The sequence below is a fragment of the Mercenaria mercenaria genome, chromosome 3 (assembly GCF_021730395.1).
Source record: "Mercenaria mercenaria strain notata chromosome 3, MADL_Memer_1, whole genome shotgun sequence".
Lineage (NCBI taxonomy): Eukaryota > Metazoa > Mollusca > Bivalvia > Venerida > Veneridae > Mercenaria > Mercenaria mercenaria.
The window spans coordinates 85,281,501-85,305,162 of NC_069363.1; the positions used below are offsets into that span (position 1 = coordinate 85,281,501).

The 23,662-nt window shown below is 34.6% G+C and overlaps 1 protein-coding gene across 1 annotated transcript in view; it reads left to right on the forward strand.

Annotated features, from left to right (window-relative positions):
- The first annotated feature begins 571 nt into the window (after nt 1–571).
- The window catches only part of LOC123524197 (interleukin-6 receptor subunit beta-like), a 28,263-nt gene continuing 5,172 nt past the window's right edge, over nt 572–23,662 (forward strand). The window contains exons 1-16 of the mRNA XM_053539805.1: nt 572–664; nt 2,286–2,445; nt 4,718–5,005; nt 7,426–7,546; nt 8,900–9,075; nt 10,914–11,050; nt 11,935–12,106; nt 12,524–12,624; nt 13,794–14,022; nt 14,305–14,438; nt 15,277–15,445; nt 15,967–16,122; nt 16,389–16,538; nt 17,113–17,200; nt 18,660–18,738; nt 19,143–19,204. Of these exons, the coding sequence (XP_053395780.1) occupies nt 2,358–2,445; nt 4,718–5,005; nt 7,426–7,546; nt 8,900–9,075; nt 10,914–11,050; nt 11,935–12,106; nt 12,524–12,624; nt 13,794–14,022; nt 14,305–14,438; nt 15,277–15,445; nt 15,967–16,122; nt 16,389–16,538; nt 17,113–17,200; nt 18,660–18,738; nt 19,143–19,204 (2,150 nt within the window). The 5' untranslated portion in view covers nt 572–664; nt 2,286–2,357. The remainder of the gene's footprint in view (nt 665–2,285; nt 2,446–4,717; nt 5,006–7,425; nt 7,547–8,899; nt 9,076–10,913; nt 11,051–11,934; nt 12,107–12,523; nt 12,625–13,793; nt 14,023–14,304; nt 14,439–15,276; nt 15,446–15,966; nt 16,123–16,388; nt 16,539–17,112; nt 17,201–18,659; nt 18,739–19,142; nt 19,205–23,662) is intronic.

Here is a 23,662-nt window from a genome sequence, read left to right on the forward strand (position 1 = left end):
TATTATATGTCATATATGTACTAAGTCTAATAACCATTACTCCTGTTGTTCCTCCATACTCCGCAGTGGTCTCCACTTGCAATAAACAGTAGCGCTAGGGGAGGTGACCGCTATTGTGAGTTTGGTGTTACGCACGTAATCTCACTAAACCTCGTAGAGGACCGTATTTCCTATATCAGTTAAGATTTCTACCTTGATTTATTGGCCCTAAATCAGGCTCGGACGGACGAAAGGAAAAGGTCTGCCTGAAACGTGCATTATGTTAACATTCTCATCATGTTATTATATAACATTCTCCAAATAATGTATCCGGAATGACGGAAAGGCGGACGAACGGACGGACGGACGGAAAACGCCAATAGTATATTCCTCCTCCTTCGTAGGGGTGAAAATAATACAGCGATGCACTCATATTTAAGAATTGTTTTGTATGTTTTATGCTTACTTCCTTCAAAGTATTAACATTAAAACTTAAATTGATAACTGCATCTTGACGCATCCTTTTATCGTTCATATCAAATAACTTAAGATAGACCCCGACATTTTTGTCCGTTACTGATTATAACATTTTGTTTGCTTAGCTGAACTGCACGCCATGATTTACTGTGGGAATTAAGGAGCAACACTTTGTTTATAAGGCTGCATTCGGCTTGTCATTAAGCAGGTATTGATCTTGTTTTTTTTTTATTGAACATTATACATTGTAAGTTTATCAGTGACTGCAGGATTGTTCCCTCCCTATCCTTTGTATAACACCATTTGCTTGGAGTAATTTTGATAGTAAAGTCAAATATATGTTGAAATGAGTCTTTAGAGATTTTCTGGTCTCCGTTTCATGACAAGACAAAAACTATAAATTTAAATTGTTTACATTTTGTTCATTGAATTATCTTCCAGACTCCCTGTGTTTATCCATGCAAAGCGTGTGATGTCACGAGATTATCATGGATACATGTACCATATCAATGGTGGGGATTGGCTTTTACAGTTATAGCTTTGAGAAAGAATGACAAGTGTTAGGATAAAAATAATTTAATTCTGTCTTCGGATGTAAAACATGGAATTTCAGATGTAAGATATTTGTGAGTAAAAACAAAATATAAGCAAGGACAGCAAATTATATACAAATTTTCAGCTAACCTATTTCTACATCACTATTTTAAAATGCAAGACTAGCAATGGTTTGTTGTCACTCCACTTAAATTATTCAGAAAAAATATTTTAGGAAATTTGATAATTGACTTGAAGTTTATTTGGTACTTCTCTCAAACATAGACGCTTGTAGTATTGAACTCAACCGATAGTGACTTATCGTCTTTATGCAGATATGTTTATTTTGTTATTTTCTCTGTTAAGGTAGCACATTTTGCTTTCAATATGAGCTATGCTTTTTTCTATCAGGTAAGGACCATTTTCCTCTTTAACAGATATCTAATGCGCATCTTTCACCACAATATTTTCCTTTAAATCTAGAAAATCCTTATTAAATGAATGTCACTTGATTATATATAAATAAACTTACGGTGAGAGCCTTCGTGGCCATGTAGTTAAGGTCGCTGACATCAAATCACTTGCCTCTCATCGATGTTGGTTCGAGCCTCACTCGGGGCGTTGAATTCTTGATGTGAGGAAGCCATCCAGCTGGTTTACAGAAGGTTGTGGTTCTATCCAGGTGCCTGCTCCCGATGAAATAATGCACGGAGGGGTATTTGTGGTCTTCCTCCATCATCAAAGCTTGAAAGTCGCCATATGACCAACAATTGTGTCGATGCGGCGCTAAACACAACAACAACAAATACACTTACTGTGTTTGTTAAGTTACATTCAAAACTAAATCTGATGTACAGCAATCAGTTGTTAAAAACGCAGATTTAGTGATAAAACACAATCATATATGTTGTGATTAGCTATAAATTTGATGTATACAATGTACATTCCTAACAGACGGTACTGCCTACATGCAAACATTTATATAGATACCACACAGTAATTATTCATATTTTAAAATATGAAGTTGGATCCAGTATACCTTCAAGTTATACTCTTGTCTCCTTTGTTAAGATAAGCTATCTTTTACTAGGCTATGCTACAAAGGTAAGCAGTAGGTAAACTATAGCTATTCCAATGACACACATTGCATATGATTAAAATATTTTATAAGGATTACTTTTCTTCTTAAATTATGTATTCGCTCACAACACTGACAGTCTAACAACATAGAAAACTATTTCAAAACTGGTCCATTAATTAAAATTTACATAATGAGACTTCTTATTTATTTTCAGCATCTCCACAAACAGTCATGAAATTTAAAAAGCATTCGGTAATGTGCAGGGTATGAGCTGTCAGACTCTAAGATGCTGACAAGTAAGACGACAGAGGTAGAAGATAGGGTACTGATGTTGCATTTCTATATTGCTCTGTGCTGCACTTTGTCTCTCTGCGGTAAGTGGATTTCTAATTATAGTTCAATTCCTATTGTGTAAACGACTAATTGTATCGATTTCGGTGACTCCATAGTCCATTTCCTTCACAACTTATCTAGGGATGATTGTTTCAAAATTTATCACTCGTTTTGTTTGTTTTGGTTTAACGCCGTTTTTCAACAGTATTTCAGTCATGTAACGGCGGACAGTTAACCTAACAAGTGTTCCTGGATTCTGTATCAGTACAAACATGTTCTCCACAAGTAACTGCCAACTTACCCAAATGAATCAGAGATGCAGGACTAATGATTTCAGACACAATGTCGTTTATCAAATCGTCACGGAGAACATACGCCCCGCCTGAGGATCGAACTCACAACCCCGCTATCCGTAGACCAACGCTCTACCTACTGAGCTAAGCGTAGTTTTAATATAGCACCAAAGCTATAGTGATTTCTTGTTTGTGTGAAATGTGTTTACATACATAGACACTTATTTACTGGTAGAAATAATGCATATTAATATAGAAAAGGTGATATTTTTCGCATATGTATTATTGCTTTTTATTTAAATCGGTGTACGTTAAGCTTAGTCAAAACAATCTATATTTCTTCAATGGCGTATGTGCCAAGAATTACGCTTCGTAGGGTTTATCATATTTTGAGAAACAGTGGCACAATTTTGTTGACATTAAATATCATAAAAAACGAACGAACTAACACAGTATTTCGCCTTACGCGATAAACATGTAAAACGTGTTTTGACAGTACTAATTAGTTGTAATAGACAACCTGATCTCTGCATTGTCCCACGATATTTCAATTTAGAAATGTTCTACAGTTTGATAATATTCTCAAGACGCTTCCCATTGCAACCGCAAATTAATATTATATGATCTTGTTTTATCGACTTGAGTAACTCGTGTCCTTTTTTGTTGGGTTTAACGTCGCACCAACACAATTATAGGTCATATGGCGACTTTCCAGTTTTGATGTTGGAGGAATAGGTGAGGGGCAAGTGATTTGAAGTCAGAGATTTTAATCACTCGGCCATGGAGGCCCCAATTCATGTCCTGAAATGATTATTGATAATTTATGTACAATGTTATCGGGGATTTGTTCATTTACCTGCAAATTAAAAAGTGGGTATTATACCATAAGATGTTGATTATAAAGATAGAGGTGAATATAAAACCAATCCGACGAAGAAGGTTTTTAAGTATCCACTGATCCCGTTGACTTGGACGCTCTTTTGACTTTTTTCTCATACAAGATAGGTACCCGCTCTATTTACCATACTTTAAATTGATAACACAAGTGTTTGTAAAGCTCTTGATGTGCTTTTGATAGTCATATCCTAAAATGTTTTTGCTCCTTTTTGTGATAGTCTTGAGCATAGTTAATTTAGTACAGCATAGATGATAATGACCGACTCCGTGGTTTTTAATCTATTCGTCCAGATAAATCTTGATTCACGCTACCAATTTTGATATGAAATGAGTATCTGACATCAAAAGACATTACAGACATGCGCACTAGCACACATAGTTCAAAATAATACCATAAGAAGTTCAAAAAACAATGTTAACGGTATTCATTAGAAAAGATACTGTTTCAGAATTATCATTTGAATTTTCAAACGTTGGAAATTAATATTATGTTTGTATTTGTTTTGAATAAGTGTGGTTCATACGAAGTTGGTTAAGAGAAATAGTGTTGTCTTTCACTCTGTTCAGCATTTATTAAACACTCGTGCTGTAATTCTACAACGTGCATATGTCTTGTGAATTTGAAATTAATTTTTAAATAGTAGCCCCTGTTTCTGTTGTACCAATATATACCAATAGTATATTTTTATGTTGCACTCTTATTTGAAACTATTTATTGATCGTGAATACATTGACGCATCGCCAATTATCTATAGTTTTTTTTTTCTTCTCTCGAAACTTTTACATGAGTGACAATGCGTAAGAGATAATATATCAGTACGGGCATTTTGGTTTCCCGATACCCGTTCCAAACATGAAACAGTAATCATTTTCTATATACAATTGTGTTTCGTTATCATTTTGCACCCGTAATATTTTGAAATATCTGTATTTACGATATACCTTTTTGATAAATTTAGACCAGGCTTTTGAATTTCATCAAGTCGCTTTTAAGACACTTTTGTGTCATCTTATTTCCTGAAGTCAGTCTTAAAATCCTTATTTCGTATCCAAGCTTCCATAAAAGTTAAGAGAGAACGTTACTCATGTGTATATTTTAACGACTAAAGTAAATACTTTACAGTGTGTGCACAGGAGTTTAACATCACTCCACTAGATCCTGCTGTTTGCGCTGGTGCCGATGTCACATTCAGGTGTTCGTCCGCGGCTGACAAGATGTCTCAACTGAAACAAATACAACCGATTATATTACGCGAAGTTGAAGGGGATACAGACTTGAAGTTAATCAATCAACACACATCTGAGCTTACACTGTATAATGTGACAAATAAAGATGATAAGTTACTTGTGTGTTGTAGTTTGGTTCACGGCGACTGTGACATACTTTTAGCTTCGACACTGAATGTATACCGTGAGTAACTAAGTTAACTAAGTGTGTATATTATGTGTAAATACACTGCTTTATATATTTACATACAGTTGTATTTTTTTCTACGCAGCACTGTTTTCCGTGTGTATAATATTACAACTGTCTTAACAGTAAAGCCTTTGACACAAACTCCACGGTTCCTTTTTAAACCTGTAAAATCCAGTCAGAAATGAGTTTCCCCTAACTTGTAGCACCACCTAGCTGTAATACAATTCCTTGTTTTCCAAGCACAGTAAGTTATGTCTCCATGCACGCTTCATTGTTTCCACCTCAGTTTTTCAGTTGAAGACGGATCAAGATGAAAATAATACATGATTGTAGGAAAGACATAAAGCAGGTATAAAGGTAAACAGATTTTGATTCACTGTAAAAACACAAGATTCTGCAGTGTCAACATATCATCAAGCGAAGCATAGATCTTAAAGTTACCAAAGTTTTCATCACAATGTTTTCCGTTTGAATGAATTTATCATATACATATGTTTTTTAAAGATTGTTTATGATTTTATTCGTTTATTCGTTGTGAGGTCACGCAGAGTTCATTTTAGAATTGAGTCAAATTTCTATTTGTTTCTCATACATGCATGTTCTTTAATAGTTTGGCATCTGCTTTGTTCCAAATAGATCGATCAGGAGTATATTATGAAATGCACAATTATAAGTGAGATATTTATAAAGTAAAGGCTGTGAACGTTAATATTTCTCAGCGAAATTTTGTTTTTGATTTGCATGCAAACTGTTTCTTGTAACATTCTCAAAAGCAAAATGTAAATTGAGGTATTCTCTGCTTTGTCCTAGCTATAAATGAATGACATTGAGGTACACAATAGCTGACTATATTTACCAAAATCTTCCTCCACCAACCCCACCAGACGTCTCACTGCTTTGATTTTTGTTTGTTGTTATTCTTATATTTGTTTCAAATGTCATGAATGTTATATCAGTGCTAGTATCTTTTTTTTTTATTTTTGCTTGATGTTTCAATGTTTTTATTCTGTTGTATTTTTTATATTTTCTAGCAATTCATTTATTAGGTATTTCAGCTATCTGTTTATCTTAGAATACATATTCGTAGAGCAATTGATACCAAGGTAGCTGTGTTTTTCGTATTTAAAGGGATGTTAACAAAAAGCACATTCTAAATAATAGACACATGCAGCTCTTAAGTAGACTAATGGGCTTGTGCGCTTTCTTTAAGTATTTAGCTTCACTATGCAAAAGTTGAACAATGACTACTACTTGTCGTGTTTTTGACTTAAATGATCGAATTATATTTCATCAAACTAACTGAATTGAAAAAAAGCGTCCTATATGTATTTGTTTTGTTACTATAATAAGAACAAGGTGATTTTTTTACAGATGGCCTTTTATGTAAGCAACGTTTCAAATTTAGGCATGACTGTAGTATATTTCATTGAAAAAAATGTTGAATGGTATTCTAAACTTGTTACATTATCAGAACTACGGAATAGGTTTAATGACGTCATAACCAAAGAGTCATCAGTATGTTTACTTTAATAATTTGAGCCACGCCATGAGAAAACAAACATAGTGCATTTGCGACCAGCATGGAGTCAGACCAGCCTGCGCATCCGCGCAGTCTGGTGAGGATCCATGCTGTTAGCTTTCAAAGCCTATTACAATTAGAGACACCGTTAGCGAACTGCATGGATCCTGACAAGACTGTGAGGAGAGACAGGCTGGTCTGGATTAATGCTGGTCGCAAATGCACTATGTTGGTTTTCTCATTGTGGGGCTCATTTGGCGATTCTCATTACAGGTCCACTCCCTTAAGTCTTTATATTCTGCAGCACGTTTTGTTAACATTTACTAAAAGTAAATTTAACATTTCAATTTCTTAAAGATAGCATAAGCTTAGCACATGCTCCTTAAGTACTTTTAGATATTTATGGATAATGCAATTATAAATAATTTAAATTAGACCCCAATTTCAGCTTTGAAAGTATGAACAAATACTACGTAAATAAAATCTGTAAAAAGATAAGATGTTTCGGCAGATCTATGCATTAGGTTGAAAACAGTACACGTTGTATACATGTATGGTTGAACACAGTAAAAATGTGTACTACAACTAAACAACTTGAAGTGTTTTTAAATAATCAGCTGTTACTGCATGACATTTAATTATGAATGTAGCTCTTTATATACAATTAATTTATATATTCAATAAGTTAAAAAAAATATTTCATGAAGATTTTCTATGAAATGTTTTAGTGAAAGATAGCCATTTGATATCTTTAAGAGTGGTTCATCTTTTGTGAGTTCACTAACCATGTATTTAATGCTAATTATCGTAAATCTAACCTCGTGATATTAAAATGCCAATTGCTCCAGTGTTTTTCATAAATGCAATTTTCACGATGGTTTTGTACTGTTGCTAGCGTTACCCGAGAAGGTGCATAACTTCAGTTGCCTTGTCGAGAATTACAACTCGATGAACTGTTCTTGGAACTACGGGAAAATTTATGGACCATTTAAAGAACCAGAGGTGGCACTGCAATGGTAGATATACTTTCTGTTTACTTTATATTAATATTTGTGAATTACAGAATACAGTAAATGTAGATAATTAGATAATAGTGTGAGACATATTCTTGTCTCTATCTCAAGTATAGATGTTTGCAAAATCGCTTCCATTAGATTTTAGACTTTGCTGTAGCAATTCCTGATATTGTCCATAGTTAGTCTCAATTATAGTCTTTTGCAAAATCGTCTCGATTAGACTTTAAACTTTACCATAACCATTCCTGATATTGTCCCTATTTCTTTCTCAAGTATAGATTTTTTGCAAAATCATTTCAATTAGACTTTAAACTTTACCATTGAAATTCCTGCTAATGCCAGAAGTATAGATTTTTTTTTCAAAATCGTTTCCATTAGACGATAAACTTTGTCATTAGAACTCCTGATATTGTCCCTAGTTCTGTCCCAAGAATAGACTTTTGCAAAATCGTTACCATTAAACTTTAAATTTACTTTGCCATTGAAAATTCTGGTATTACCCTAGTTCTGTCCCAAGAATAGACTTTTGCAAAATCGTTACCATTTAAGTTACAAACTTTAAATTTTGCCATTGAAATTTTTGGTATTCCCCTGGTTCTGCCTGAAGCACAGATGTTTGCAAAATTGTTATACCATTAGACTTTAAACTTTGCCATAGCAATGTCTGATAAAGTCTCTAGTTCTGTCTCAAGTTTTTATTGATTTTTCAAAATCGATTCCATTTAAATTCAGACTTTCAACTTTGCCATAGTTAAATTAATAAATGTCTTTATTTACATCAGTGTTGTAAACGCATCTAATATCATGAATGTGAACTTTCGTGGTGTCGGTAAAAACGACTATTTTGTTGGGATTTAAATTCGTACGTTTTTGTAAATAAAATGAGTGGGGTGGGGGGGGCGGCAGTGAGGGCGATTATTTGCCTGTAAGGATATAACTTCCTTTCGTGAATTCACTCAACCATGAAATCAACGAAAATTTATTTTCCGCGATTATTAACATAAAACTGTTAAAAGAGATATCTGTATGCAGTCAGAGGCTTATCTCTTATCACTCATAAACTCTGACAGAAATTGGAAATACCTACATCTACATAAAAAGGCGGGATGGATGCACGAATTTTGGTCAATGTCAAATACGTTTGAGTGCCAATTTTTTAAACCGGGCTAAATTTACCCTGATATATTGAAATATGAGAGCTATTTAGTACTGCCAAAAAGAGAAAGGATAAATTTATATATTATTGTATTACTAATATCCGACCAATTTTGCAAAACTAGTAAAAGTAAAATGCAGTATGCACATTTCGACTTTTTGTGTAGTGATAAAATTTTGGCAGTGACTGAATTTCAGGAGAATGCAGAATGATTCATCATGGAAGGAATGTTCGAATCTCAACACAAGATATGGTTACTGTTACTGGGATACCTCTCATTTCATTATGAAAAAAATGCAGATAAGACTTACCTTAACCCAGCCGTGTGAAGTTAGTGTCGTATCAGATTTCCAAATAGACACTTCGAAGATAGGTATGTGATGTCAGGTCAATGTACATTTCTTAAATGATGTCCGCTATGCTTTGTAGAAAACATGCAGTTTTTTTTTCCTGACTGAATCGCGTATATCGTATTTGGAAACTGTTCGCTATAGTGTGATCCGATAGCTCTATATGAGCCGTGCCCTGAGAAAACCAACATAGCGGCTTTGCGACCAGCATCCGCGCAGTCTGGTCAGGATCCATGCTGTTCGCTAACGGTTTCTCTAATTGCTATAGGCTTTGAAAGCGAACAGCATGGATCCTGACCAGACTGCGCAAAAGCCACTATGTTGGTTTTCCCATGGCACGGCTCAATTATTTTGTTTTGCTTCAAAGTTAATATTAGAGGTTAAGTATGATAACTGATTGCAAATCTGTGAAATTAAGACAAGTCGAAATTAAAAGAGCATGTCAAACTGGGAAGTAAACCAACTGGCTTCTTAACCTTTAGCCTGCTGACAACAAGTGATTCTGCCTTTGCTACCAGTTCAGAACAAGATCAGTCTGCACATCCTTGGTCTGCACTGTTCGCTGTCCAATCAATAAATTTTCAGTGAACACCCGTGAATAATAGGCAGTACTGCTCAAATTTAATCATGGGCCAGTATTTTTTTTTTTAATTTAGGCTACCGAGGTAACCCATTTATTGTCCCCGTCATGGATGCGGGGGTCGGGATCCATCCCCCATCACATCTTACAAAAAATAACATGATTACTATTACAACTAAAATATAATCATATTAGCTAATGAACTGTTGTAATAAAATTCTCGGGGATTTTTTTATGACAATAGGGACTAATACCTTCTTAATATACAATTTAAGTGAATCTTTATTTAACAGCTAAACTATACAAAAATGTATTTACTTAATCTGTTTAATTATGCACTTCATAAAAAGGTTATATGCATAATATTAGTTAATTAGACAAATCATTTTTAGATAAAAACAAAATTAAATAACATTTATAATGGTTAAATTTTATAAACTGTCTTCCGTTGTCTAGCGATTTAACTTAAGACATTTTTTGCGTAGGAAAATATTTCACTTAAAATAAAAAGAGACAAAATCTGCATTTCGAAGATAAAAAGGCCTTAGTTCGAAACAAAAAACGTTTATTTTCTATGTAATTGTAAATATTTTATATAAAACAAAAAACAACAAGTTTCGGGCGAAAGAGAGTGAAAAATGAAAAGCCTGGGTTGGTCTGGACACGTAGAGGGGGCATTATATGTGATACAAAAGAAACATAATGTCAATAGTAAAAGCTTACAAGTATATTCTTTCATATATATTCTATATCGTTTTATAGTGTTTTGGAAATTATTTAACCTTGTGTTTCACTGAAAGGGCCAGTATATTTTAGAAATTTAGCAGGGTAGGGCAAATGACCGTTGCAGGTGGCTGCTAAATCAGATTAAACTGTACTTACATTTCCTAATTACGAGAATGATAATGTTGTGACCACTTAAGCGATCTCAAATTTTGCTGGGGAGAGGGTCAGGGAGCTAAACCTATTGATCTTTTTCCTGAAATTTGACACTAAAAGAAAAACGCTCCCCTCCTTACTGATAATAGAAACACATTAAAGTCTTATAAGTACGGCCAAATGTTCTCTCAAACTGGCTTATTTTTCTTTTGAGAAAATAATCCGTTTCTAAAAATATGAGAGAGTGAGGATGGGGACGGCAGAACAAATGCTGCCTCATCCTCCAATCTCATGGTTAGAAATACCCAGTTGCACCAGCGCCAACGCCTCGCCTCTGCTCTTACGCTTAGAATGACCTTATGTAATGTTGTATTGTGTGTATATCGCTTGATTTCTTTTTAGTGAAACCAGATCCAGTTGTTGCCCTTTCAAGTAAGGTGTTAAATAGCACTTGCATTCAAATAGTGTGGAGTAATACAGTTAATATATACAGAAAAGAACACAGAGTAATTGTATCCAGTAAATGGAGAGATAACCGAGTAAGAATTGAAATTTAATTCATTATTTTGTACATAAACCCATATGTTTGCACTTCCTTGCAACAAAAAACAATATGATATTATTTAACGATATTCTGGCAGAGTTTTAAGCCTTTTATAACATTTTTACGGTCATAATATTATATATTATATGAAGGTTACTCGGCATATAACTAACATAGAATGTGCTTGAGATCATCTTTTATTTTTAAACCTTTATTTATTATCCTTTCCATTGGTCTAGATGTAGTGTCACATTATCAATGATAAAAAGTGGTATTTACTAAAAGGCGGAGCCAAAAACAGGTATTGACTTCCAGCCGTGATGTCATCACAGTTTGACGTCAAAACAATGCAACGTCGTACAAAGTTTACTACGAAAAATGACCAAATGCTGCAGATATTTCTATTTTATTTTATACTTATAACTAGGCTGGATTTACTAATAAAAAGAGTGTTGTCTTTTAGGTTCGGTCAATATGTGAATTTATCGATCTGATAAAAGCGACATCAACCTCGGGCTGCGTCCTCGTTCGATATCGCTTTTATAGAGCCGATAAATCTACATATCAGCCTCACCAACTGACAATAATTGTATAATATTACTACTTCATTTAACGGACAAGATGCGATGATTGTAAGGTAATTTTGGCAAAATTAGTTTTTGAAGAATTATGAAAAACATTTCTGCGTCTCACGGGCAATAGAACTGCTGCATTAATACTAACGTAATCAAGGTTAACGTAATGAATATAAATAAGTATAGACAGTCTTCACGGACATTTAGAGTGTATTAAGTCATCTTTTTTCAAGGTATCTATCCCAACATGCGGAGTAGTATTATAATGTGAATAAGTGTGGTCAAACTATCTTTATATTGGCAGGAATTACGTATTAATAGTACAGCTGATACAGAAAATCTTTCACAAAGAAGAACGTTTTGCAACCTACATCCACATACGTACTACACTTTTACCGTAAGCACACAGCCTACTGGCCAACAAGCAGGGTTTTTCAGCGATCCGAAGGCTATAGTTGCTCTGACATATTCGGACAGTTAGTCATTTTATGTTTTCTTAAACATTTATTTTAATTATTGGCAGCTGTCCTAGATAATGTTAAAATTGAATTTTGTAGTTTTTTGAATACATAACGAGGGCACAAAATTTGTCTATATCACGCCTCTATTTAAAAACTTGAATCATTTTCCGTCGACAAATACATTTTGAAGACAATAATTCTAACGTTTGGTGTATATTGTTTTGCCTTCTCACTTGAAAGTCTCTCCGTCATTGGGGGTCATGGAGTTCATTCCATCTATCCGTGTCTGAAATTTCTGGTTTAACAAAATGGCGTGAATGGCGTTGAACATTTCATTACCTCTCATGAACAGGCTCATTCACATCGAGTGTAAAATCATTTTGCTTGATTTCACAAGATTTGTTTATATATATTCTATGATATATATTGCAGAGCCAAGTACCAGTCCGAAGGTTACAAAAGGTGGCTATCATTGGCATCGCATGGAATGCGAAGGAAATAGCAATATAAGGCGTGTTTGCATATTTTGGAAGGTGATATAATTTTGAAATCTTAATACAAAAATGTCCACACGAATGTAGCTGAGTTTGTTAAAATAATGATTATTCTTTAAACTTTAAGTTAACACAATGTGAAAACGTAAAACAATGTTTCTTGGTTACCAAGGTAAATACGAATTTACTCACTAAAATTTCAGCTTATAATGGTATCATATTTATTAAATATCTAAAACCGGTATATTGATTATATTTTCAAATAAAAACTGATCAACTCAGACAGAAAACACTCTATCTGTTTTTACTGTGTTAAACGAGGCAATCATTCTAATGCCACACTATCTTGACTCGGAGTACATGTAGTGTCATGTCTTCAGCGGAATTTCTTGAGTCACTTCGAGAGATTACATAATACTGGTTACACAATAGATCTGCATCCGTATTTTAGGACCGCTCCGCGTGTCTCTGAGTCAGTCATTAACAATAATTTTGAGTGCCGCGAGATGATTTTCTTGCATAAATGGAATTTTGTCTCTTCTATATATTGTTGATGCTTGATCTGTATTTTCTTTCCGTTGAAGATTTGCGAAGTTTGATTTTGAAGTAACCTTAACTATACAACGTGAATTAGATTTAATCATTCATTGTATGTAAAATGAATAAAAAAAAATCATTAAAAAAACTAGTTAACCTTTAAAAGAAGCCCTAAGCGCAAAGTGTTTTTAGGGGGAAATGAAAACTTTTATATTATTGCTCTATACTTGAATCAGGTTTCTAGATTTGTTGGATGTTTATTTCACTAACTTTTTCTAAATGTCCGTTTCTGTGTAACACAAGGACTGAATTTAACAAGTTGTTAAAATGTTAGTCTACATAAATTCATAATGTACAATATGCTTGTCAAAAAGAAGTATATCGTAATGTGATAACTCGACATAAACTCAATTGACAGTTTTCATGCACACAATTCAATTGTAAACGTCATAAAATTACTGATTTCTTTGGTTGAAAATCTAAAGAGAAAGAAACAAAATTACTGCTAATTAACTTATTTGGTATAATTGGTGAGATTTTTACGTTTGAAACTTTGAGCTGCCGCCTTGATACTCGTTTTGGTCATCCTCCGAGGAGCGAGTTGAATGTATTTTCCGCTTGAGCCGATCTGTATCCTGTATATTTTCTGATGTGTATTTTCATCTTTTCAGCCTCTCAAGGAGGAGGATAAAAATGGTGATATCAAAGGCCTGCATGTAACATTTACTGCGGTTCAAAGAAACGGACCAACTTTCCAAGAGGACTGGCCTGGAGATTTGACATATGGTTGTGTTAATGGCTTGCTTTGTAACACGGCGTATACTTTCACTATAAAGGCAGAAAACATCAATGGTACATCTGAACAAGGATCCACATTGTATATATCATCTGCAAACTCGGGTATTCTATACTGAATGTAAACACTGTTAATTTGAATATAAAATTAATGTTGAAATAACCGATTTCCATTGTTTTAATTTTCTGCCAGAAAATAATGACACCCAATGAGCTTGAAACACTTTTCACATTTTCTATGCATCCAGGTGGATGATATTTCTTATCAAGTAAATCTCATGATTTTCTTATCTTACATTATAAGTAATGATGCAGTAAAAAGGACTGAATCCAAAACGAATAGTCGAAGTAACTGCTGTTGATATTTTCATCTTTTTTTCTTAAAAGGCATACCACAGCCAACGTTCATTGTGGAGTCAAACAACGAGAACCAACTATATGTCAGCTTGGCAAATGTGGAGAGAATTAATGCTGATGGCTTCGTTGTAGCATGGTGTCGCAATCATAACGGCGGTTGTAAGGTAATAATTCTTCTGTTGTATCGCTATTGGGCTGCATGGTTTTGGCGATGGCTTTTCCTTACTAATCTTTGCCCTTGTTAAAATATTTCACACTCAACTCTGTTTCTGAAAATATTGCGTTTTTATCATTCTTTAAGCCAAGTGGGCAAAATAAACTGTAACAAGTTTTCGTTTCTGAAAACATTGTGTGGACGGTAGGGCTAAGACGATTTCCTACGGCGGTAAAGGCACCGGGTTCGATTCCTGGCTACTCCTCCCATTGCGGTGTGTAATCTTGGGCAAGACACCAAATCACGTTTGCCTCAGTTGACAAAGAATTAGTACCAGCAAATTGCTGGGGTAAAGTATAACTATTCTTACTATTCTACATAGCTTTCGTTAATTATTTCACAAAGCGATGGTAAATAAAATTTTACCTTCAAACATTATCTATAACGTGTATATTGTTTCTTGTTTGGTTGGCAGTAAATTAAAATACTATACATCAGTATTGTTTTCATACAGAATATGTAAATTGGAAGTATTTTACGCATTTTAAAATTGTTTGCATATATACTGGAACACTACACAACCTCCTAAAAGGCTCAATTGAGGAGTGCCCACTTGGAGTGTGGAAGGTCAGCGGTTCGATCCCTGAACGCGTCACACTAAAGACGTGTAAAATGGTACTAATAGTTTCCTTGCTTGGCAATAAATGTTTAAAGAGTTTTACCAGGTGGTAAAGTAAGCACAGGTATGTATCTGCTACTAAGGTTTTGGCTCATACTGTATGTTGATTATATTCGCCGGTAAATGAAACTTACCTTTATCTTTACTTATGAGTTGCTGATTCTAACAGAGTGACCACGAAGTTCAATGGAAGCGTTTCCCTTGGAATACAAGAGAAGTTGTTATACAAATAGATCCAACAAAGTCACCCCAAGACTTCTTGTACGGTGTGAGTGTATTAACAGAGCAAGGCAGCAGTGGTGTAGAGTGGCAAGATTGTGTCTACATGAAAAACATCAGTAAAGTATAATTTTAAAGTACTGATTTGTAAAAAATGCAAGATCGAAACAGTAGTATGCATGTATAATTTAGAATGACCGTTAAGGAATGCTTTTCTAATACATGTATATTATATATATATGGTATATATATATATATATATATATATATATATATATATTTAGAAGAAATACAGAGAAACTTACACAATATGAAACAATATTTCGCCTACAGAATATATTGTATAGGAAAATATTATTTATATTCTGTTTACACTGTCGTTAGGAACTGGTGTTAGACTTGGAATCATGGAGTCTGTTTAATACTTCTGATTAAGAGTCACTCTTAAGCCATTGCAAGATGCTGTATGACTACCTGCACGTTTATTACCCTCATGAACAGGTGCCATCGAAGCGAGCCTGCTATCATTTTGCATAATTGTCTTCTATGCTTACAATTGATTTATTATGTATTTTGTTCCCATTAGCCTTATTTTTCGTTGCCAGCATTTAATTGGTTTGTTAACCATCTTATGTAACAGAACCCAAGAGGGAACCACGCAATGTGGCAGTGTCAGCAGGGCAGGAAGATAATTCTCTGGTAGTTACGTGGGATAAACTGACATGTAAATCAGATGAACCTTACATAGCCATGTATAATGTTCGATACAACAAACTTGGTGATGAATACCGCAAATGTAAGCAATGAAATGTTTATAATATACTTATTGTTTAACAAACTACTAACAAATAAAGCATGTTCTTCCGAAGAACTTCAAACAAATCTGAAATACAGTTGTGCGCTATTAAAATTTAATAGTATGAAGGTAACAAAAATGAGGAATGTGAATAACAGCAGATGACCTTAAACCGAGTTAACATGGTGGCGGAAATGAAATATTAAAATGAATTAGTCATAACATTAAATAGTTATTCTTAATATGTTTGAATATTTAACATCCAGCACAAACTGTAACAGCGTCAGGTGAAGCAAGACTTGTAATGGAAGACTTAGAAGAGGATCAGATATATGAAGTTACCGTTAGAGGAATTACAAAAGATGGAGGTTTTGGACCAGATAGTGAACCCAGGACGGGAATTCCATTAAATAAAAGTAGGGAGTTATCGATTTTGATGCGGTGTGTCAAAGATATATACATCTATATTATAATTACATGTTTAATTTTATAGACTTTTCTATATTGGTCTAAAACACTGTCATGTGATAAATAACTCTAAGGCGGAGCCATCAGAATTTAAAATCAAATCGTTGTTTGTTCATTTTATGAATGATGGCTAATAAGAAAACAATTGTTGCCTCTTTAGGGTCGGTCGCTAGGCTCTCTGCCGGTATCACCTTTTCCGAACGATCTCACTAAAAACCAATAATTGTATAGTTTGAAATATCTTCAATAAAACGTATGTGTTCTGTATAAACATCTTTTTTGAGATTACATTTTATTACTCGGGACTACTTTTATAAAAACTACTGACTTAGGGCGGCTCAATATTTTCCCAAACCTCCTCAACCGTTTAGGAACGGGAGGAAAACATAATCATGTGGTTCTTAGAAGAAACAGAAGCTGGATTTCCTTTTATGTAAATTGTTAGTGACAATGTCAAGTTCAATACAACATTCACGTCATTTTTATATGTTTCATATATTGTATCTATTATTTCATATTCAGGTTTGAAAACTGGAACAATCGTCGGCATATCCGTGACTGCATTTCTGTTTGTTGTATTATCTGGAGTTGGTTGTTACTGCGTGATAAGGTTATATTTCTTATATTAACCCTTACCCCGCTAAATTTCTATAATAAACTTGTTCATCTTTCAATTTGGACAGAACCATTGACTGTTAAAAGGGGTGCTTACTAAAAAGATATTGACTGAATGGCGAACAGTGCAGATCTTGATTTGATCATACTGCACGGATGTGCAGGCTGATCATGATCTACACTTGCCGCAAAGGCAGAATTAGTTGTGTCCAGCATCATAAAGGTTAAGGACGGTGGTGTCTAATAGTAGTACGTCAGTAATTGTGTTAGAAAGTAGTGGATGTAGTGTAATAGTTATCATAAATGTTATGGCAATTAATTTAGTAGAAAAGTGTTGAAAATGGGTTGCCGGTGGTCTAGTGGTAACACGCTTGACTGTCAATCCAGCGCCCGAGGCTCGAATCCCACGATTGAGTATCTTCCATCTAACTATAAGGCCAGTACTGGTTCTTCACACGAAAGACGGCTTCGCGTGTATCGGTGCTATACACCGGGCACGTTTAAGAACCAGACTGTCTTTACGCAAAGTGTTATGCTAAGTTTGCCGGACAGGCCAGTATCTAAAAGTCATATCGCTCTGTTTCTGTACTAGTAGAGGATGAACTTGATGCTAGTAGAGGATGAACTTGATGCCCTGACTGGCTGCCTTTGCGTCCTGAAAAGGGCTCTATATAAATCTGGTATGATACAATATGTTATAAATATAAATGGTTCATTATTATCATATAACAATAAAATGGATCCATTAATTTTTAAAAAGTGGGCGGCGATGGATGGGTTTCATATGACACTGAACTGAGTAATAACGGATGGATTAGGTTTTCGTAACAGAAAACATGACTTCAGTGTTGTTATATTTTCTGGTCCTTCGGGATCATTGATTTCAACTCATTTAGATTTGAAGATTGAATACTGCTTAAGCCGGTGCTAGGGGGCGTGGGCAGTGTTGCATTTTCCATTACTGCTCATGCACAGACTCAATCAAACCGAGTCTGCAATTTTCACTGTTTGCCTTGTTCTCGGTGCTTCCGAGGGATCTACTTTCCAGATTTTATTTACTTCACAACAGCGGGTGTTAAGTGCTGTGTGGCGGCCGTAAAAAGTCGCCCCGACTTCATCTCAGTGTTGTTATATTTTCTGGTCCTTCGGGATCATTGATTTCAACTCATTTAGATTTGAAGATTGAATACTGCTTTAGCCGGTGCTAGGGGGCGTGGGCAGTGTTGCATTTTCCATTACTGCTCATGAACAGACTCAATCAAACCGAGTCTGCAATTTTCACTGTTTGCCTTATTCATTTGTTAAAAATGAAAAATATGTTATGTTTATGTGTGATTTTGTTATACTGTAATATCTTTTTTCGTGAAAAATGCCTGAAATGAATCCTGTCTTATGTAATTCCTTACATGTTTTGATTTTATCCATTCTATGATATGGTATGAACTTGATTGCAGCGGATGTACGAAGAAAGCAAAGTACGCCATTAATGAGGCGGCAAAAATAACTATCCCTGGTCTAAATAATAACGATGTCGTAAGTTTTTTATATAAATTCTTAAACTGAATTTCCATGAACTTCAAAGAATAACACGCAATCCTTTGTAGCTTGGAAATCTTTATGCTGGTTGTTAGATTCAGTTTATAAATAATCTTTGTAAAGTACCCCGTAATGATAAGTTATATCCTGTAATATTGTGCAAAAAGAAGTGTACACCTGCATAATATAATTTGAAATAATAATCATTCCATGAATTGTCTGCAATACATTTATTATTATAATAAAATATATTTCGTCAGATGAGAGTATTTACATTTTTAAACTGTGGGAAACAATGTAAGCCTAAACGTAAAACCCGGTTTGCTCTGTCAAAACTGTACTCTACTGTGCCATTTAATCGAGAATAGCATGACGTTAATAGTTTCGATAAACAATTTCAGAATACACCAAGCGAAGGTACATCAGTCGACTGCGATCCAAGTTATATATTAGCTGCACGCTTGTAAATTTTAAAAAACCGTCATCTATACTTTCTGTGTGGTCTTTGTCTTTGCCAACAAGATTACCTAGAAAATAAACAAGAAGAAATAATATTTTTGTTAAATGCCAAGGTTATCAAAACATTTTACAAGACCTATGTACTATGTATGAGACGTTGACCATTAGTAGATGAACAACTAATCTTTCTACCAAGTTCAAGGCCTAACCGTTTTGATCATATTTTTTTTCATTTGTAAGATTAGCATTACACTGACATTTGACCCTGAGATAAATGATGGTGACTTACATATCGATACTATTTTAAGAGAAAGTCGGTTTAATGTCTCCCTTTCAACACCACGTGTTCATGGTTATTAGAACAGTCACCTAAATTAAAACAAAAATGTTTCCATGGAAAACAAAACCCTTTTGGACAATATATCATTTAATGTATCCATGGCAACCGTTTTTTTTTAATCAATGGCAACATGTATAGGCGATATTTTCATCATATATTAATTAAGCCCAATGATGGCCAATAGTTTAGTTAATAAAAAACGTTCAGAGTCCAGTCTCAAAATTCAGCCTTGTCATTGGTCAAATTCAAGACTAATCTCAGAATCAACCAATCAGATACTAGAGTCTAAGACTGGTCTTCAATCTGAGTTTTATATACTCGGACACAGTAGTTGCGCATCAGTATGGAAAGGTGTATACTGTGGACGGTTTGCAATAAAAGAAAACAAAATGGGACAAAAATAGAACCGAGATATTGATCTTCAGTTCAAAGCATATGTATCATTATGTTAGCCTGCTGACGACAAGAGATTCCTCCACTGTGACCAGAGCAGACCTAGATGCACTGTTCGCTATTCAGTCAGGAAATATTCAGTGAACACCTCTTGGAATAATAAATTTTACTGCCTAATTTGAATGATAGACAAGTCCATTTTAGAAATTTTACAGGGTAAAGGTTAAATGCATAATTGTAATCAATATCACTGAGAGTTTTAACAGGATGGAAAAATTGTCATATTTTGTTACAAAGAGACTATTCTAACAGTGTTCAACCAATATCAATAACCGTGTCAAACAAGTTTAATCTAATCTGTAACTTCCGTTATTTGTTTACTGATATAACTTTACTTTAAAAGAAACATATTTTCATAGGAACATTTTTATTCTCATGCCGTTTACTCTACCAGATAAAACAGATAACAAGAGGGCCAAGATGGCCCTAGGTCGCTCACCTGAGAAACACACCATAACAGTGTAAACATGTTTGACCTAGTGATTTAATGGAAACAAATATTCTGACCAATTTTCATTAAGATTGGACCAAAAATGTGGTCTCTAAGTGTAAACAAGTATTTTCTTCTAGTTTTTGAGCCAAAATGACCTACATTCAAACTTGACCTAGATTTGATCAAGACAATCATTCTGACTAAATTTCATCAACCTCAATTGAAAAACACAGCCTCTATCGCATACAAAACGTTTTTCTTTGATTGGTCCTAGCGACCTAGTTTTTGATCCCAGATGACACATATTCAAACCTTACCTTAATTTCATCAAGGCAATCATTCTGACAAAATTTCATGAAGATCAGTTGAAAAATACAGCCTCTATCGCATACACAAGGTTTTTCTTTGATTTGACCTAGTGACCTAGTTTTTGACCCCAGATAATGCATTTTCAAACTTGGCCTAGATTTTATCAAGGTAATTACTCTGATCAAAATTCATGAAGATCAATTGAAAAATACAGCCTCTATCGCATACACAAGGTTTTTCTTTGATTTGACCTAGTTTTTGAACCCAGATAATCCATTTTCGAACTTGGCCTAGATTTTATCAAGGTAATCATTCTGACAAAATTTCATGAAGATCAACTGAAAAATGCAGCTTGTATCGCAAACACGCTAAATGTTGACAGATAGACGACAGACGACGGACATCGAGCGATCACAAAAAACTCACCTGAGCATTGCTCAGGTGAGCTAAAAATAGATGAAACAGATTTGTCTAGATAAGGTGAGGCGCCTTATAGAATATACTGGTCCTCGCCCTTTAGCTGATATGATTGCTAACCCTTTACCTGCTAAGTTTCTATAATGTACTTTTCCATCTTTCAATTTGGACAGTACCATTAACTGTTATAAAAGGAGTGTTTACCAAAAAATACTGACTGGATGGCGAAAAGTGCAGATCATGATCAGACTGCACGGATGTGCAGGCTGATCATGATCTACACTGGTCGCAAAGGCAGAATCAGTCGTGTTTAGCATTATAGGGGCTAAGGAATTTGGACAAAACCATAATTGTAAAACAATGTCATAATCAATATTATAACCATATTACAGAGCTGGTGAACACATTAGACATACTTCTAGAATGTGATAAATTCCAAATTGTATTTTCCTCTACTTTTCAAATGAAAGAATAAACTTAGTCTAAGACCAGGAAATTATTACCATTTCTCTAAGAAAAAAATTGCTTTTGACTCAAATAGAAAAGCGTTAAAAGGAAACTTGTTCCTTTTTCATCATTACTCTAGAGACCAGTCTGTAATCTTTAAAATTACATTGCCATTCTATGTAAACAATATGATAATATTATGTACAACATTGCTTCTTTTCTGTTCTATTTTACCTTGACATGTTGTGATGCTTTATGGGTAGTTGGTTGTCGCAGTCATCAGCGTCGTAGTCGTCATCATCATCATCATTATCATCATCATCATCACCAACACCATACGTTCTAAGTAATTTGCACCATGATTATGTTCAACACCTGAAAATAACAAAAATCATATTAACAAAATTCTGTTAGTCATAACCATCATATTACGGTGAGCAATAGCTAAATATATAACGGGAAATAGTAGAAGAAGGTAGAAGGCAAAGCACAGAGGTGTTAGTCAGAAAACACAGAAGTTAATAAAAGTTGGCCAGTATGACATTGCATGTTTGTGTGACGTTAACAGGGACAAGTCCCTTCCGGCCCAGCCGGAAAGTCTCGCCATTTGAGATAGAGCAACTGGATGAAATCGTCCTCCCACTGATCTACCTCCTCACCCCAGGAAAACTCCATTTTGAAAGATGCCAAATGCCCGCGACTGATAAAGAGTTTTACGCGGACTGAAGAAGCCGTATATGAATTGATCAGAAGATTGAGGGTATCGTTAAAATGATCAACTAGAGGAACTTTGGATTTCTATGTACTTTACCCTAGTAATAGCAATAACTACAAACAAGAGCACCGCCTTGCGGGTGCAGACGCTCATCTGATTTTTTTTGTGTAATAGAAATATTGTCCTACCCATGATTTTCTAAGTCTAAAAAGGGCCATCATTCTTGCAAAAAGCAGAATAGAGTTATGTTTCTTGATGTTCAGTGTCCACTTATGATGGTGAAAAACTGTTGCAAGTTTTAAAGCAATAGCTTTGATAGTTTATGAGAAAAGTTGACTTAAACATAATACTCAACCAAGAAAATGATTTTCTAAGTCCAAAAGGGGCAATAATTATTGCAAAAAGCAGGATGGAGTTATGTTGCTTGCTGTACAGGGTCAGCTGATGATGGTCAACAAGTGTTGCAAGTTTCAAAGCAATAGCTTTGATAGTTTAAGAGAAAAAGTTGACCTAAACATAAAACTTAACCAAGAAATCTGATATTTTCTAAGTCCAAAAGGGGCCATAAATCTTGCAAAAAGCAGGATGGAGTTATGTTTCTTGCTGTACAGGGTCAACTTATGATGGTGAACAAGTGATGCAAGTTTTAAAGCAATAGCTTTGATAGTTTAGGATAAAAGCTGACCTAAACATAAAACTTAACCAAGAAAACTGATTTTCTAAGTCCAAAAGGGGCAATAAATCTTGCAAAAAGCAAGATGGAGTTATGTTTCTTGATGTACAGGGTCTGCTTATGATGGTGAACAAGTATTCCAAGTTTCAAAGCAATAGCTTTGATAGTTTAGGAGAAAAGTTGACCTAAACATAAAACTTAACCAAGAAATCTGATATTTTCTAAGTACAAAAGGGGCCATAAATCTTTCAAAAAGCAAGATGGAGTTATGTTTCTTGCTATACAGGGTCAGCTTATGATGGTGAACAAGCATTCCAAGTTTCAAAGCAATAGCTTTGATAGTTTAGGATAAAAGCTGACCTAAACATAAAACTTAACCAGGCAACGCCGACGCAGACGCCGACGCCGACGCTGACAACCGCTCAAGTGATGACAATAACTCATCATTTTTTTTTTCAAAAAATCAGATGATCTAAAAAACAGAACTAAATTTCTCATGATTTATTTTACCTTTCTGCTTTTTATGTGACTTAGGCTTTGAAATGTATGCTGAGGTTTTCGTGTAAAATAATGCAGCGTTCTATAGAGTTGTTATAGCAATACTAACATTTTATTTTTATGTTGTTATCACATGAGTAGATATATTTGGAACTTAGCTCGATCAGAATAGAAAAG